Raw genomic sequence first — 17,255 nt, 5'->3', positions numbered from 1 at the left:
TTCAAGCCTGGGTGTGTCCGTGCCCCGCCATCAGCCCACCAGGAACACACCTGCACCTCACCGGTGGGGTTATTACTGTGGCAGCTCAGGAGAGCACACCGTGGGGACACAGGTGGCTCTGTCAGAGGGGACTGGAAAAGGCTCACAGTAGGGTGTGGGCTGCCGGTGACTGTGGGGACGGGAGAAGGCGGCGGCTTCTCCTCTGGGTCGGACGTCAGAAGCAGGAAGCAGGGTAGTGCTCCGATTAGGCATCTTAATAATTCTGACCCAGAAGGAGGGGAGACCAGGGGCAGGCTCGGGCTGTGACCGGCAAGCGGCGGCAGTCATGCAGCCAGGAAGCGAGGTGCTGGCCACTCGGCACGGACGGGGTCGCATTTTGTCTGTGTCCACACGCGACGTAGAGCGGTCACGGCGTTACACAGGTGTGTTGTGTGTGGTCAGAGGCCTTGTCTGACCCCGGTGTTCGGTGAAACGCTTACGTGCCACAGGAGGGCAGCGGGTCCAGCTGATGGGAGGCCGCGTCCCTCCTTCTGTGATGGAGACTTTGAAGGGTCCCCTCCTGCCCAGCAGCTCTGCGGTGTGGCAGAGAATAAGGGGGCGTGAGACGTGGCGGAAGGGGAAGTGCGGACGTTGCCTCGGGCCTCGGCGCAGACACAGGGGCGGAGAAGCCTCAGCCGCACGTTGCGCTGATGCTGATCCCCCAGGTGCCCTCAGCAGACACGCTTCAGCCGCGGCTGCAGGTGGCAGTCGGCTTAGGCGACATCAGCCGTGGAGGGGAGGGGGCGACGGGCTGTCCCTCCTGCACTGGAACCCCACCTTCCTGGGGCCTGCTCAAGTGCTCAGCCCATGCACACGTCTCCTTTAGCTTGATTCCTAGTTTAAAAAATTTAAATATAAGTGCTCCTCTTCCCAGATGACAAGGGGGGTAAATGAAGGGCCAAATGGGGCCTTCTGTTTCGTTCTCCAGCCCGTCAACCACCCCCCTTCCCGCAGGCTCGTACCGCTGCAGTACACTGTCCCCCGGTGGCTGAGAGCAGGACCCTCTACGCGGCTTGTGCGTGACTCCAAGGGGAAGAGTTCCCTCCTCGAGACACTGAGGACCGTGGTTGCCTAACAGGGCTCCCTGCCTGGAGCGCACAGATGATGCCACGACACCGGCTTTTTTGGAAAGACAGGAGGCACAGCTTAGATCCGCGCCCTGACCCGGGTTCAAGGCAGGCTCACAGGTTGGGGAAGCGGGTGTGTGGAGGCTTGGCGGGCGTGTTTTACCTAGAGGGCCTCGGCTCTTGGCCATTTACAGCCAGGGGCTTCAGTACAGGGTCCTCCAGGACAGCAGATCCCTTCTGAAGGGGTTTGGGGTTCAAGGTGTAGGAAACAAGGTCATAGTGACTCCCAAACCAGTAGCAAAGTCATTGGTAACAAAGGACAAATGTAATTAAAGGGTCTCTGAGAAGGAAGTTGACAGCATTAGCATATTCACTAATCACAATAGGGGCATTTAGATAAACGCGTTAGATTGTAACTCTGGAGTATCCAGTCATGGAGAAACGGGGAAGGAGGAGAGGGGAGGGGGAGCTAATTGCTCTCACTTTAGGGTGGCAATTTTAGGGTGGAAAAGATAATCGCTTTAGGGTGGCAATTTTAGGGTGGAGAAGATAATCACTTTAGGGCGGCAATTTCAGGGTGGGGAAGCTAAGACTATAAAACCAGGTTCCTTTGTCTACTTGGGGCGCACATGCTCCTGGCTGTGAGGGTGCGCCCGGCTCTGCAGACTCGTGAATAAAGGCCTCGCTTTACTGCTCAAGTCCTGTGTCCCGGTTTTTATTGTGAGCGTTTCTCACAAAGGTCCCCTCATGTCAGGTATTGTGGTTCTGTGGGAGGGACGGGGGCCACTTTGGTCCTGGGCACAGCTAGAGGTCAAAGTTCTCTCCCGGGTGCTGCTTCCAGTGCATGGCGTGAGGTTTCGGTTCTTGTCTCTGAAAAGCAACTCAGCGTCTTCTCACAAACAGCACAGGGCCCTTGTGAGCTGGTTCTGGAGCCGGAAAGGTCAGCCTCGCACTGCCTGGCACCAGCAGAACCAATAAGTAGAGACAAGGGTTGAGTCCTTATGGGCACTCTATTCCCATGCCGGCGATCCGAGATTGTCACAGAGCGAAAGGGGGTCCTTTCCCGTGGCGCCCTGGTGTAAAACCCAACAACGGGTGTTGAGGAAAACAGGTCTCTATTTACACCCTTCCCACCTGCGGAGGGCAGTGAGCACTTCAGCTCAGAGCCCTGTTCTCCCACGGGACCCAGCGCTTCCCTTGCTCCCCAAAAGGCTAGAAGCCAAAAACATGCCCAGAAGTTCCCCAGCCCTTATCTGTCAGCTCTCCGTCAGGACCTGGGGTACGATGTCATCAGCCTCCGTGTAACGGTCCAGGAAAACACGTGCCATGTTGCACTGGATCACGCACGGCACGCCCTTCCAAAGCAGCATGGAGTTCTCTCCTTGCAAACCGCATGGATCTCCTCTCTTCTCAAAACCACATGGGGATCCTCGCTAAAATGTCTGCCGCCTCTTTTTAAACCCCTGCCTGCGTCCTCTGACCATTCACAGACCCTCACACAGGCTGTGAGTGCTCTCTCCGCTCCATTCCATGGTCAAAACCCCTCCCACCTTCTTGGGGCCTTGGAAGAACCGAAGCCATTTGCATGATCAAGACACTAAGCTCCCAGCCACAGGCATGCAAAGGCGTCTTAAAAGCTGTTCCCTTTTCTCCACCCCCCAACCCGCAGGCTCTGGGGGTTTCTGGAGACCCCCCCCCCCCACTCCGTAAAAAGAGACAGCGGGTCATGGACCCCAGAAACTGTCCCAACATCTCATCTCAGGCCGACCTCGAAGAGCGCAGGAAACCGGCTCGGGAAAAGGCCCATCAGGTAGGAGCTGCGGTCAGGCGGCGGCTCTCCTAGGGTTTATCTGTCGATCAACAACCCCTTCTCTGCCGCAGCCGTGCTGTGCCGGGGACACGGGGCTCAGACACCATCTCGCGGGCTTGCGGACCTCCCGGGCCGCGGCTGAGCCGCACCTCCCGGGGTCGCGCAGGGCTGCACGCCAGCGCCCGGAACAACAGCGTCCGCGGGCACGACCGGCCCTGAGAGATCAACCGGAACTACAGCTGAGCTCGCGAGCTCGTGAGTGCCCTGTCCGTTCCGCAGAGGCCGCGGGGCGCGGAGGGGCGCCGGGCGTCCGCGCCCCCGCAGCAGCAGCTCCGCGCTCCCGCGGCCAGGTGACCCGCTCCGGGCGAGCCCACGCTGGGGAGCACGGCGGCGGGGCGCGGCCGGGGCCACTGCGCAGGCGCCCGCGGGAGCGCGCGTCAGTGCGTGCGCAGCGCCGGAAGGGGCGGGGCCGCGCGCGCCTGCGCAGTGGAGGGCGCCGGGGCGGAGCGGCCGTCAGCTGACTGGCGGCGGCGGCCTCGCTGGGAGAGACGTTGGTCGTCGGTCGTGTCGCAGGCTCCGGAGGGAGGGTTGCGGGCTCGTCCGTTCTCGGTGCGGGACCGTCCGGCGGAGCTCCATGGCGACCACCGTCAGCACGCAGCGCGGCCCGGTGAGGCTCCGGCGGGGCGGGGGTCGGCGGGGGTCGCGGGCGGGCTCTTGGCTCCGGGCGGGCGGGCGGGCGAGCGGGCCGCGGGCGGGGGCGGCCCCCAGATGCCGAGGGTCCCGGATGGAGGAAGCGCGTCTCGCGGTCGGTCCCCGGGAGGAGGAAGCTCCTGCGCCCCGGCGGGTCCCCGGGTCCACGAGTATCCGGAACTCCGCGCCCGTCCTCCGGGTGGGAGAGGCCTCCGAGCCCCGCGGGTGCCCGGACGAGGAAGACCCCGCGCGGGCCGCCGCCGTCCGTCCCTCCCCGGGCAGAGGGAGGCTCGCGGGCGCGGCCGTGTTCCCGAGGGGGCGCGAGGGAGGGGGCCGGGGCCCGGGCACCGCGCCCTCGAAATGCAGGGGCGTCTCGTGCCCGGAGAGGGAGCCTGTGCTCGGCGTTCGCTCTCTGCGCTGGACATGAGCCCCCCGGGCGCAGGCGCCTCCCGGGACCGCGCGGCCGGCGGTTCGGGCTCCCGGACGCTGCCTTTCCACGCTCCCGCTGCCTCCTGTCCGTCGCGGCGAGGCACGTCCCGCAGACTCGTCTGCGCCCGGGGAGGAGGGCGGCCGCCGGGCAGCGCTCCGGGGCCTGTGTCCGGGAGCGGAGGCCGCGCGCGGGTCGGGCGGCGCATCCCCGGCGGCCCCGGTCCCAGCGCCCCTGCGGCGGCGGGAAGCCCCTGGCCCCGCGCAGGGCACGGGGCGTCGGCTTTCCGACGGCGGGAGCGGCTCTGTCCGAGCTGCCGGGGTTCCCGGCGGGGTCTCGTGGCCGCTCCGCCCCGGGAGCGAGCAGGACGCGGCCGCACAGACCGTGGGTCGGAGCCCCGGGGCGGGGGTGCGGCCTGGCCGCCAGCCTCTGCGGTTCCCCCCGCCCCTGGCGGTCCCGCGTCCTCCGGAGGAGCGAGCGCTGGCAGGGCCCGTGGAGGAGCCCGCCCTTGGCCGGGGCGCGCGAGGCCGCGGCTGGCCCGTCCCCAGAAGGAAGCTGCGCGCCTGCTCCCTGCGCGGCGTCCTGGCCCTTCCCGGCCCCGGCAGGGGGTTCCGCGGGGCCAGGCTCCCGCTCACGGGGGACCGACTCTGAAGCCGGACAGGCAGGGCCCGCGCCGTGGGCGGCTCCGGGGGGCCTCCTCGGTGGCCGCGGGCCTGTCGAGAGTCAGTGTGGCGCCGTCCTGGGCTTCCGCCGCGGCCCCTGGCCCCGTCTCGGGAGACGCGTGTTTACGTCTCCAGGCCTGTCTGCCCCGCGGGAGCCCCGGCCGTGCTGGTTGCCCCAGCGCTAAGGAAGCACAACCCCCGATGGGGCCCCTGCCGTCCACGCGGGGACTCGCGGGAGGTGCGCACGCCCCGCTGCTGCCAGCGCGGCGCGGCCGGGCTCCCGCGGGCACTCGGGCCAGGCCGCCGGCCAGGTTCAGCCGTTACATACACACACGTTCCTTTTTTTCTTAGAAAAGTCAGTGCAGCTGAACGAAGGCTTTTTTAAAAGACTTTATTCACTTGTAGAGCGGAAGGGAGAGGAGGGGCGAATTAACTGGCTGCCTCTCGCGCACCCCACTGGGGACCTGACCCTAAACGCAGGCCTGTGCCCGGCCTGGGAATCGGCCCGTGACCCGCTGGTTCCCCGGCGGGCGCTCAGCCGGGGCTACGCACACGTTTCTAAAAAACATTTTGTATTTTTATTTTTCCAACTTTTTTGTTTCTTTTCCTCTCCTTTTCAGTTGATCAAATGCAGTTTTTTTTAAAAAGTCCATCTTTTATTCTTTGCCGGTTTGGAAAATACGCAGTGTCATATCTCTGTTCTGTCACGGTTGTCCAGAAATGTCGACACTCAGCCTAGGACCCAGGGTGAGCCGTGCCGCCCCCCCCCCCCCCCCCCCCCCGTGCGGGCCTGTTGTGGGTGGCCGCCCCCTGCGGGCCGGACCGGGTCAGCCGGCGCGTGGCGCCACCCCCTGCTTCCCGCCCCCACGGCGGACCGCTGGCCCGACTCCAGCTCGTCCTTCGAAACGCCCTGCGGGGCAGCCTCTCGGTTCTCCTGCGTGGTCAGCGCGGGCTCCCGAGAGGCTCCCGCCGTGTTCCGCCGCCTTCTTGCCGCGCCCTCTCTGCTGGGCCCCCTCCGGTCGCCGCCGCATCTGACTCCCGCTTCTGGGCGCCACCGCCCCGCTCGGTGTCTGCCTGCGTGACTGCAGCTCCGGCTGTGCGCGGGTGCCCTGCGGTGCAGCCCTTCCTCACGCCTGTGGGCGGGCCCTGCGGGGGGGCGGGGGACAGCCTGGGCGCGTGTCACTCCTCGGGAGGCTGGGCTGCCTGGCCGTGCTCCGCCCCCCACCATTTGGTGGCAGCTGTATCCTGTCCAGCGCTCAGGCCCAAACTTGGGATGACCGTGTCCCCTCTGGACCCCTCAGGTCCTGCAGGCTCTGCCCCACCGGTCTGGCGCCTGCTGTCACGCCCTGCCGTCAGGCCGGCTCCTCGCCTGTCTCAGGGCCACCATTCCTGCTGTCCCGAGCTGCCAGACAGGCTCCAGGAGCTGCCGCCTCGGATGGGAGGGCACGTCCCGCACCAGCGCTGTGCCCGGCCTGGGTGACAACTCAGCCCGCCGGTTGGCTGCTTTTCTTTCTTGTGGCTTAAAACAAAATTCTCGCCCCAATTATGTTTAAAATGCGGTCCGTTGTTTGTCAGTTGTCAAGATTGATTGCCCTTTTCTTCCCCAGGCCTTTGGGCCCGGAAAGCACGTATTTTGATGGGACCGTTCAAACATTCCCTTCATCATAACGCGGCAAAAGTGGGTTTTCGGGTGAGCGCTGAAATGTTAACGCGCGGAAAGAACACGCGTTTATCGGTGACCGTTTCCAGCCTGGTCGCTAGGGTGACAGGATTCCCGCTGGCACCTGGGCGTGTCTGTGGCGTGCGACACGCTGGCTGGTTTTCTGAGGCATCGGCACCGGCTCCCACGCGCCCCTCCGCCTGGACCGAGGCCCCCGGGGCGGGCGGGCCTGGCTCCCCGGCCCCATGCCCGCTGGTCTGCTAGTCCTCAGGCTGAAGCGCTGTTGCCTTTTCCTTCCCTTTTAAGGTAAGATGAAGGTTTTTCCAATGGACTTCGTGTTCTGGAGTAATTTCAGGCTCGTGGCACAGTGAGTTGTACGAAGAGCCTCCATGCCCTCAGCTGGGTCCCCGCCATCCGCGTCCCATCCCCGGGTGCGTCCGTCACGGGGATGCCCCGGTGTGCTGGTGGCTGCTGACTCTGGCGCTTGTCCAGACGGCCCTGTTTCTCCGCTGCCGCCTGCACTGGCCGCTGTTCCCCCCCAGGCCCCGCGTGGCGTCATCTCTGTCGTCGCCGGCTCAGCCTGCCCTGGAGTTCGGGGACCCCGGCAGCTGGAGGGCCGGGGGCCAGGGCTTTGTGGACCATCCCCTAGTTGGGAAGGTGACCTGTCAGTGCTGCTGTGGGCCCGGAGTCTCCGCCTTCCCCCCCCTCCCGCGTCTGTTTGCACTTCAACTGATGTCGAAACCCTCATTCCGTGTGCGGGACCCTGCAGTTAAACCCTTGTTGAAACACGGTCTGGGTGTGAGCGCCCCGGGAGGCGGGCGGGCAGAGCAGCTGCTGCCTTACTGCCGGTGTCCTGCTCCCTTCAGGGCTGGCGATGGACACCTATCCCGAGCTGGGACGCCCTGGGCACACAACCCTCCTGGAGGGCGTGGGGGTCCTCGTTTCAGGGCAGGCCCTGGGACCTGCTGGTAACTGCGCTATGTCCCTGGGGAAGTGTGGCTGCCAGGCCAGTCTTCTGACAACCCCGGTCCCCAGGTGCTTGCTGCCCAGTGGGGCCTCTGAGTGCTGTGACCCCGCCACCCAGGGCAGGAGGCTCTGGGCCAAGTGGTGAGGTGGTCTCGGTGCGGCATCTCTGACAGCGCGTCCCTGGCTGAGAGGGTCTGTGCGGGGCGGCCAGCTCAGTGTGCCCCTGCTCTCCGGGGGACATGATTGGAGCACCAGGCTGGCTGGCTGGGTGCAGAGCGTCAGGACAGCCACTGGGCCAGGCCTGTTCTCAACACCCGGCCCCCAGTCTGATCCAGAGCCAGTGAGCCTCCTTGGGCCGCGTCCCTGGGAAGCGCAGAACCCAGCAGGCGTCTGGCCATCTGAGGCTGCCACTCCGGGGTTTTCCACCAGGCATTTCCTGAACAGACAGTCCTTCCAGCCCTCGGCTGGGAGTCCCTCGGTGATACCCCCTCCGGGCATCCGAGGGGCACCAGGACACGGCAGGCAGCGCCTGGGCCCTGCTGTCTGGCTCCAGCGTGTCCACCAGCAGCCAGGCCTCTGGTCTCAGTCCTGCGGCTCCTCCCTTTCCGGGGCGATTATCAGCCTGGCGGGCTTCCCCAGCCGCTCCTTCCCCGTACATCTCTTACCCTGCGACCCCCAGCCCTGCATGCCCTGCCCGGGAGAGAGCAGAGTCGCGGGCATCTGTGCGTCCTCGGGCCCCCGTTGGCCAGTCTGCTGTGTTGCACAGTTCCTGGCTCTGGCTCAGGGACGCGGCTGTCCGTCCCTTGCTCCCCTCTGTCCCTGGGCCTTTGCCACTGGCTCTGGTGCTCGTCGTCCCCCCTGGTGCAGGGAGCACTGCTCTCTGGGAGCCTCTGGGCTCGTCCCCCTGGCATGTCCCTGGAACGTGCCGTTCAGCCCAGGAGCCTGGCCCTCCCGGGCTCCTTCCTTCTCCCCAGCCAGGAGTCTGGTGGCGAGCGTGCAGTGACGGGCAAGGGCTCCACAGGGTCTTGTTCGCCTGCTGTCTCCTGTCTGCTGGGCGTCTCTGATCTTGAGCTGTGGGCGCAGCATGTGGGGAGGGTTCCCCCAGTCACCCGAGGTCCGGGCTCAGGTCCTGCCTCGTCGCCCATGTGACCCAGGCCTGCCTGTAGCTGAGCGGCCCTGTGAGAATGGGTCACGGTTATGCAGACAGTGTGTGTGACACCCGGCAGTGACCCGGGACACCCCCAGAAGCCTATCTGAGTGTGTCCCTCTTTTGGGGCAGCAGCATTACCTTCTTAGAGCTAGTGAGTGTCCCCGCGCCTGCTGAGGGGCAGGGCTCCCTCTCCAGAGCCTCAGGCTGGGCGGTGGTCAGGGGCCCCCGCTGGACGCCAGGCCCAGGGCAGCCCGGGCGTCTGGATCCTGGGAAGGCCGGGGCACCAGTCCTGTGCTGCCTGGCCCGGCTTCGCTGACACGTGTCCTCTGGCCGCAGGTGTACATCGGCGAGCTCCCGCAGGACTTCCTGCGCATCGCGCCCACGCAGCAGCAGCGGCAGGTCCAGCTGGATGCGCAGGCGGCCCAGCAGCTGCAGTACGGAGGGGCGCTGGGCACGGTGGAGCGCCTCAACATCACCGTGGTGCAGGTGGGCTCTTCCTGTTTCCAGTTCTTCCTACAACACGTGCCTGGTGAGAAAGGACAGAGTGAGGAACGCTGATGTACGCCCGGGCTCTGCCCTGAGGACTTCAGCAGCGGGCGGAGGGCCTGCAGGGCTTGGGCTTCCCCCGGAGTGCTGGGAAGCGCCCATCCTGAGCCGAGTTCCCGAGTTGTCCTCTGCCCTTGGTACCCCTCGGGAGCGCCAGTGGACCTGCGCTGCCAGCCCCTGGAGGGCAGAGGAGGGAGGGACCCCAGCAGGGAGCACAGGAGTGGCTGGTGGGGAGCGATGCCCCCGTTCAGTGTCAGCCCTGGTGGGGACAATCCCGGAGGGCGAGGGCCGCGTCCTCAGCTGGCGCTCTGGTGCAGTGGGGTCCCGTGTGGAAGGACGTGGGGGCAGGGGAGGCTTCTGCGGGGTCGCCTCAGAAGGGGACAGGAAACGGGCAGGGCGGACAGCAGGCATTTTGTGTTTCGGCTGCTTTTTAAAAAAGCGACCCTATAAGTGTGACTCGTGTCTGTTAACAGGCTTGCAGTGGATTGTGAGCCCGTGTCACCGAGTCATTTGATGAGTTTATCCTGTCACAAGACAGTCTCCCAGCACCTCAAAGAGCCCCTCTGTCCTCTCTGCCCTGCTCTGTCGGCCCCTCCCGCAGGCTGCTGTGGGTGGGCCGCCCTCTCCTGGGGTGGAGTCACCGCGGGCCCCGCGGCTCTGCCCCCCACGCCCGGTGCTCTGACGGCACGCAGGACAACCTGCGATCACCCATTGTTTTTGACCTTGGCCGAGCACCTGGGAGTGGGTCCCCATCTCACAGTAGTTGTGGACTAGCTGTCCTTGGCTGTTCTGGGTGCCCCGGTGGCCTGGGCTGGCTGATAGCACCCGCTCTGCTCATGAGGGTGGGGTGCATCCGGCCATACCAGCGGGTTCTGGCTGGTCTCCACGGGGGTGTGAGTGGCCCTCTCTGGGGACTGATGGTGGGGAGTGTCTCCATGTGATGTCTGCGGGTCCTTTCTCCCGAGGGGCTGGTCTCCTCTGTCCTTCCGAGAGCAGGCCCCTTAGCAGCGCCGAGGCCCACGGCAGCATGCGTTCTCTCGGGAACTGTGGTTTTGCCTCGACCTGGACCCCAGTGGAAGCGCATGGTGTTCGGGGGTTTTTTGTTTGTTTTTCTTTAAAGATTTTTTTTTTTTTTTTTTAGAGAAAGGAGGAGGGAGAGAAACATCCATGTGTGTTTGCCTCTCATGTGCCCCCAACCGTGGACCAGGCCCACAACCCAGGCCTGTGCCCTGACTGGGAATTGAACTGGTGACCCTTTGGTTAGCAGGCCAGCGCTCAGTCCACTGAGGCACGCCAGCCAGGGCGCCAAGTGTTCGGTTTTTTACTTTTGTCCCAATAACCCACCTGGAATGCATACTTGTGCACAGTGGCCTGATCTACCAAAGCCTCCGACTGACTCTTCAAGACTCATGACGAGTGCGCCCCTCTCCCCAGTCCCAAGCAGCAGGCTGGCTGCAGGCTGGGCTCGTGGGAACTCCCCTCGGGCAGCAAGGAAGGGGCTGGGAGGCGCTGGGTCCAGGGTGCCCGGCCCCACCCTGGGCACAGGGAAGGGCCCCGTAGACGCCACGTGTCCAGGCCCCAGGCCCCTGTGGCTCCCGGCTCTGTCCCTGGCAGCCTGCCTTTCCCCCTCCACCATGGCCTCTCCCGAGGGGAGGCTGGAGCACTGCTCCGCCCAGCAGTGTCATTGCCACACCTGCAGGGCATGGTACTGTGTGCTTTGTCACAGACGTGCAGACTCAGGTAGGGCCCCCGGGGGCACACGTGTAAACCATCTTGCACAGACGTGAACACGCCAGGACCACTGCTGAGGGGCGGAAGCTCAGGGGAGCCTGCGCTCTCACTGGGGATGGCTGCCCTGTTCTCCTGACATCCGCTGTGTTTCAGGCCAAGTTGGCAAAGAACTACGGCATGACCCGCATGGACCCGTACTGCCGGCTGCGTGTGGGCTACGCGGTGTATGAGACGCCCACGGCCCACAATGGTGCCAAGAACCCGCGCTGGAACAAAGTCATCCACTGCACGGTGCCGCCTGGCGTGGACTCCTTCTACCTGGAGATCTTCGACGAGGTGAGCGGTGGTCCCTGCCCGGAGCCCCAGCGCTCCGGCCGTGCGCAGCCATCGGGGCAGGAGACACCATTGCCCTGGCCTCTGAGCAGCTCCAGGGCCTTGGAGCTGCCTGGCGACCAGGGGTTTGGTGCTTTGTGATGAGGCCCTGGGTGTCCCCAACAGTTACATGAGGTGTGTGTGCTGTGTAGGCTCTCTCACCGCTGCATTCAGAATGTCACAGCCACCAGTGACCGCAGGCAGCGCTCCCGTGTCACTCACATGCCAGGCACACGTGTCATTGCAGTGACAGCACACGTGGAGTGCAGCATGTGCCCCTCCTGGGACCAGGCACCCGGAGGCCACTGGCTGTGTGAACAGGACGGGTGTAAGGGGTCCCCCTGTGCTGAGTGGGACGGGGGCTGTTGGTGGCACGAGTTGCATGCAGGTGCCCCCTGAGCATCCCTGGGGTTGACGGGTGGGGGCAGTGGGGCTGTTCCTTAGCCCGGTTCTCTGGACACCTGGCTGGGAGCCTCTGTACTTCCCAAGGCCCAGCCAGGTACCCCAGCAGGTAAGAGCCCCAGGGGTGAGGGTGGCAGCAAGGCAGGGAGGTGGCTCCTGGGTCCCATGCCCGCTGCCCCTCCGCTCCCTCTGGAAGGACGTGCTTAGCCCGGAGAGTACCTCATGTCCTCCCGTAGTCACCCCCCAGCCCCGGGCTTGTGCGGGGCCCTCAAAGCCAGGGAGCAGTGGCCTTGAGTCTCCAGGCAGCGGAACCCATTGACGCACTGCCGAGGGGTTGAGGACGGGTCCATGCAGACAGGCCTGATCCCAGGGAGGGGGTCTTGGGAGGGGGCGGGGCTTCAGGAGGTGCTTGTGGGCAGGGGCAGCCCTTGGGGAGGGTCCTCAGTGCTTGTTCTCCTGTCCCTCAGAGAGCCTTCTCCATGGACGACCGCATCGCCTGGACACACATCACGATCTCCGAGGCCCTGCGGCAGGGCGAGGTGGAGGACAAGTGGCACTGCCTGAGCGGGCGGCAGGGCGACGACAAGGAGGGCATGATCAACCTGGTCATGTCCTGCTCGGTGAGCACGCCGGCGGCCACGTGGCGGGGTCCTCATGCCTGGGGACCTGGGGTCGGTGCGAAGCCCGCGGGTCACGGGCAGGAGCCGTGTCATGTGGCCGAGGTGCGTGGCCACGGCCCATCTCTTGAGGGGCGGCTTCCCTTGCAGCCTGACAACCCTCCTGTGCAGGCGTGAGGTGTCTTGGGGCCCTGCTGTCCCTCCTGGGACGCTCGGGTGGGACTGGGCATGAGGAGGTTCCGTGTGTGCCCTGTTCCCGTGACCCCCTGATGGTCTTGGTTGTGTTTCAGTCGGTGCCGGCCACCATGGTGATGCCGCCCCAGCCCGTGGTCCTGATGCCCACCGTGTACCAGCAGGGCGTCGGCTACGTGCCCCTCACAGGTGAGCGCTCACTGCCTTCCTGGGCATTTCTGGGGTGGCGAACGTGAGGGTGTTACAGGGATTGGGTGTGTGGCCTAAAGGCTTCGTCTGGTCCTCACAGGACGCGTGAGGACCCTTCTAGAAGCAGGGGTCACATGTTACATTTGAATTTTTATGCATGTGTGGGAAGTAGAATTTGCTTTTTCCCAAAAAATTGACGCAAATTAGGTGAGTTGGAGTTTGTGGAGGTACAGAAACGTGATGTTTAAACCGTTTAGTTTACGAGTTACCGTAACAGATGGCCATGTTCCTATTGGGCAAAGTGAACCACGTGTCCTAACGAGACTGTTTCATCACGTTTACTTGTCTTTGTAAATCGTTTATCTTTATAAATGAGCAATTTGGGGCAGGACAGCAAAATCAAGTTCCATTGTAGCTTTTATGTCTGGGTTTTTGAATCTTAGTTTTAGCCTGTTAGCGTTCACTCTGGCTGTGATAGTGCCGACACTCAGCGGGCCTCCTGCCACCAGCAGCCGTAAAACTGGGCAAAGTGGGCAAGGCAGCTGCTGTTCCCTGGCATCGGCGCAGGCAGTGGGAGACCCTGACCCCCGAAGGAAGGGCAGGGAGGGGGCCCAGGGCCTCCGCCCTGGTGCAGAAGCTGGGGGCCAAGCAGCGCGTGGCCACGGCCAGAGCCCAGGCGGCGGCAGTGGTCAGCGGCATGTGGGCAGGCGTTGGAGAGGAGGAGGTGTGCTGCCTCAGGTGGGGGCAGCGTGGGTGGTGGGCCTGTTAGGACCACCCTCACCCTAACTGGCCTGAGCCAGCCCTGGCAAGGGAGAGAGGCAGGGAGACAGAGCTGGGGCACAGAACCCCAAGTTAGAGGTCCCCACATGGGTCAGGGCATTCTGCGTGGGATCAGACGGCCCTAGGACAAGGACCAGCCATTTTCTGAGGGCACCATCTGCCAAAGAGACTGGATAGTGCGGCCAGAGTCAGACACGGTTGGTCCATAGGCAGTGACCAAGGCGACTGGAACCTTGGGAGCAGCTGTGACGTGTTTTGGGAATTAAAGGGGAACGTCCTAAGTGGCCAGGGAGGGGCCTCAGCAGGGAAACGGAGACTCCTCAGAGAGCCAAGCAGAACCCACGGTGGCCACCGCGGAGCTCCGTCCCACCTCAGCAACACCTGCGCCATTCAGTGTCGGTGAGAGGCAGCGTCTCGCCGTGCTGAGCTGGGGGTCTGGGGGAGCCTGTGGCTGTGGCGGAGCCCCATAGGCCAGGCTTGCTGTCCATTCTGGAGGCCAGAGGCCACAGTCATGGTAGGGAGGGTCCTTCCTGCCCCATCCAGCTTCGGGGGCGCCCGGGGCTGCCGGGCTGGTGGCTGCGTCTCTGCTCCGTCCTCATGTGGCCCCTCCGTGTGGGTCTGTGTCTGCCAGTTTGTTGGGGCACCAGTTGTTAGTGAGAGCCCCCCACCCCGTGGGACCTCATCTTCCTGGTCACACCTGCAAAGACCCCATTCCCACAAGCCTGGGGCAGGGCGGGCGCAGTCCCCCCCACACGGGCGCCAGCACCAGCGGGCGTGGTTACGAGAAGCCAGCTTCCCGAGGAAGGGAGAGAACGTGTGCCGTGCCTGTGGCCTCTGTCCTCAGCTTTCTGTAAGCGCCTCTCGTCTTGGGAAAGAGGAGGTTTCTGTGTAAACGGAGGCTCTCTGACACGCTTTGTGAGTGTTGGGACAGTCACACGCGAACAGAAAAGGCACAGAAGGGAGGAGAGAGTTTTGCCTGGACCTTGGTGACCGGTCGCCCACGCAGTGCCCAGTGCCCCACCCCCACTTCAGCGGCAGCCGTCACGGGCGGGAGCCATGTTGAGCACGGTGCCCTCTGATGTCCTTAGCTGCCCCTCGCTGTCCCTCTGAGCAGCAGCGTCCGACCCGAGTCCCGCGGTTCCCTCCAGGGCTGGGCGTCCCTCAGCCTGCAGCTGACGTGGGCCACCCCGGGCGCTCAGACGGCGCGGGCCGTGGTCCTGCGGACTGGCCGCCGCTCTGGGCACGGCTCTGTGGCCGGAGTCCAGGTGTCTGCAGAAGTGGCGATGCTGATGCTCTGGACAGAGCCGAGCTGCCACGTGTCCGCCCGCCCGGGTGCTGGGCCCGGCTCGGGTCTGACGGGGTCTGGAGAGTGGCCGTCGGGCTCCATGGCGTGACCTGCCAGCATCGGGACCACGCTTGAAGGCGAGGTCAAGTCCAGCCAGTGCCACCCGTCACCGTTCCCTCAAGAGGAATTCACAGCAGACGGGTCATTGGAGCTACAGGCCGCTCCGTGTACAGTGGTCCCGAGGGTGTCTCCGTGAGGGTGAGGTTTTCACTCCCCGGGCTCGCTTAGAGCGCCTTCTGTCGCTTCTCCTTTGTCCCGGGCCCTTCTGGAGGGACTCGGGTGCCCCTCCCCCGCCCCGCCCCGCCTCCCTGCAAGGCGGCAGGCTGCGCTGGGCCAGCCGAGGGGGCTGGCGCCCGTGTAGTCAGTGCCGTCTGGCCCAGGCTGTTCCAGCGTTGGGGCGGCGTCTCTGCTCACGAGCTGAGGAGTCCCTCTGCTGGAGTCTTGCGCCGCGGGCACAGCATGCGTGGTCTTGCGGGGGTCCCGCTGTGGAAGCGCACCTGCTCCAGCGGGCCGGTCCATGTCTCCCGTGGGAGCGCAGGCACTCCACGGGCCTGGTCCCATCCGTGGGCAGGCAGTTGGCCACGGCCACCCCCTGCGAGTCTCCCTGCCCGGCCGGCGGAGGCCGTCTTCTCGGTCTCAGTGCAGCTGTCCTTGCCACTGACTGAGTGACCGTCCCCGCCCTCCCCTCCCCTCTCGCTGGCCCACAGGGGAGAGAGCAGGTCTGGGGGGCTTCCGGGAGGTAGCTGGAGCCATAGTGCTGCTGGGTGCCTGCCTGGTGGCCTCGGAACCCTGGCAGAGGTCACTCCCATTGAGGGCACACGCCTCAGTGACGGGACAGAGCCCCCCTATCCTGAGTCCTCTGTCCAACGAGCAAGGAGGGATCACGGTGCACCTGCAGTGCCCTGAACGTGGCCGTCCCTCCCCACCTGCCAAGGCCGGGTCCCTGCTGCTCATGGTACCGGCTGGCTGGCCCTGCTCCTGCCAAACGCCCCAGTGAGGAAGCGTGAGGACTCACCTCCCTGGACAGCCAGCCCTGAAGGTGGGGGGGTCAGCTGTGGAGGCAGGAGCCCCATGAGGTCTGGCCCAGCTGCGCTGGGGGCCGGCCCCTCCGGCCCAGGACCCGGCTCGAGGGCTGAGTGTGTTGGCCACAGTCCGCTCTGCAGCTGACTCCCCGCCCACTTCCCCGCACGGGGTCCTGGCCCACGGTGACGGGGGCTGCTGTTAGTTCCCTCTGAACTCCGAAGGGGACCAGAAGAGTCCTCGCTCAGCCCGATGACCCCGGGCCTGGCTGGAGTGCGGGGCTGACGCTGCGGGACCAGCGATTTCACTCCCAGGGACGTTGCAGGGAGGCCCTAGGGTGGGGGCCCTGCGCTGCTGGCTGTTCGTGAGACCCGCGCTGCCCCGTGTGCGTGCGCGCGCCTCTTCTGAGACACGCCTGGGACTGGGGTTGTCACCGCACTCCTAACAGAGGGGGCGAGGGCCCCCTGCCCTCGTCCGCACGTCGGCCTGCACTCCGCATCGTCGTGGCCATGTGTGGGCTGCGTTCTGGACGTGAGCGTGTGCCCCCCAACACCTGGGGCTGCCTTGTTAGGGCCCAGCTGTGCTCCCTGTGAGCAGCGGGGGCCGTTCCTCCGGGGGTGAGAAAAGGGAGGGACTGCAGACCCCCAGGCGTTCGGGTGGACGAGCCGGAGGTTTCGCGACCGCACTTTCTCAAGAGGAGGGCTTGTGCGGCCTGCGGTGGTGACAGTGGAGCCCTGTGGTTTCAGTCCGGGAGTTCTTAGGGGCCAGGAAGTGTGAGCCCCCGTGTCCCCCACTGTGAAACAAGGCGGCGTTCTGCTGTGGGCGGGCTGCACAGGAGGCCCACGCCCGCGCTCCTCTCCGTGTGTCCTGGGGGCTCGGGGCCACGCTGCGTGGGCCCTTGTGGTCGGTGCCCAGGGACCTGAGACCTGCCCCTGCGGGTGCCCTCCCGGGGGCGGCGCACCGTGGCACGCCTGCCACCTCACCCGTCTTGTGCTTGCAGGCGTGCCCGCCGTGTGCAGTCCCGGCGTGGTGCCCGTGGCCCTGCCCCCAGCCGCCGTGACCGCCCAGCCCCGCTGCAGTGAGGAGGACCTGAGAGCCATCCAGGACATGTTCCCCAACATGGACCGGGAGGTGATCCGCTCCGTACTGGAAGCTCAGAGAGGGAACAAGGACGCAGCCGTCAACTCTCTGCTCCAGATGGGCGAAGAGTCCTAGACCACACCCCTCGCCGCCACACCGCCGCCGGCCCTCTGGCCTTGCCCTCCCAGGGTTCCCCACGAGATTCCTGTAAAGAGCCCCGTGTCGCCCCAGCCCACACCGTGTTGGAGACGCATGTTCGGGGGGTGGCTCCTGGTGGCTGCTCTGGACTGTCCGCCGGGGTGTGGCTATGGGTGGCTTCCCTCTCCTCTGCGGGGAGATGAGCAGACCTCTAGGCCGTGCCCTGTGTCCCCTCACTCGCCTTCCCGGCTGGGGACGTGCGTGTTCAAGTGCCACGAGCTTGCCACCCCTCCCCCCGCCCCCGCGGTCCCCGAGTGTATCTGTTGGAGCACCCTGCCTCAGCCAGGGCCTGAGCGGGGCACAGCGTCCTTC

General features: G+C 65.3%; 1 protein-coding gene and 1 long non-coding RNA gene across 3 annotated transcripts; one reads left to right on the top strand and one right to left on the bottom strand.

Moving 5' to 3' along the window:
- Nucleotides 1–1,805: 1,805 nt before the first annotated feature.
- Nucleotides 1,806–2,581, bottom strand: LOC150017327 (uncharacterized). The gene is made up of 2 exons (XR_016509147.1): nt 2,381–2,581; nt 1,806–2,179 (listed from the first exon to the last, which is right to left on the bottom strand). It is a non-coding gene; the product is annotated as an uncharacterized LOC150017327 (long non-coding RNA).
- Nucleotides 2,582–3,403: 822 nt separating this feature from the next.
- TOLLIP (toll interacting protein) lies at nt 3,404–17,255 on the top strand. 2 transcript variants are annotated; one of them, XM_090292543.1, is made up of 6 exons: nt 3,408–3,583; nt 8,808–8,957; nt 10,902–11,084; nt 11,990–12,142; nt 12,430–12,520; nt 16,666–17,255. In XM_090292543.1, the coding sequence occupies exons 1-6, from the start codon at nt 3,551–3,553 to the stop codon at nt 16,878–16,880; spliced, it is 825 nt and encodes a 274-aa protein (XP_090148669.1). In that variant the 5' UTR covers nt 3,408–3,550; the 3' UTR covers nt 16,881–17,255. The 2 variants fall into 2 exon arrangements, with proteins under 2 accessions (XP_090148674.1, XP_090148669.1); XM_090292548.1 differs by lacking the exons at nt 10,902–11,084; nt 11,990–12,142; nt 12,430–12,520 and having other exon boundaries at nt 3,404–3,583; nt 16,666–16,786.

This window comes from Furipterus horrens, unplaced genomic scaffold (genome assembly GCF_987537825.1).
Source record: "Furipterus horrens unplaced genomic scaffold, mFurHor1.1.pri manual_scaffold_2, whole genome shotgun sequence".
NCBI classification, from domain to species: domain Eukaryota; kingdom Metazoa; phylum Chordata; class Mammalia; order Chiroptera; family Furipteridae; genus Furipterus; species Furipterus horrens.
Note: the sequence above shows the minus strand (reverse complement) of the source record. Positions and strands in the feature narration are given on the sequence as shown.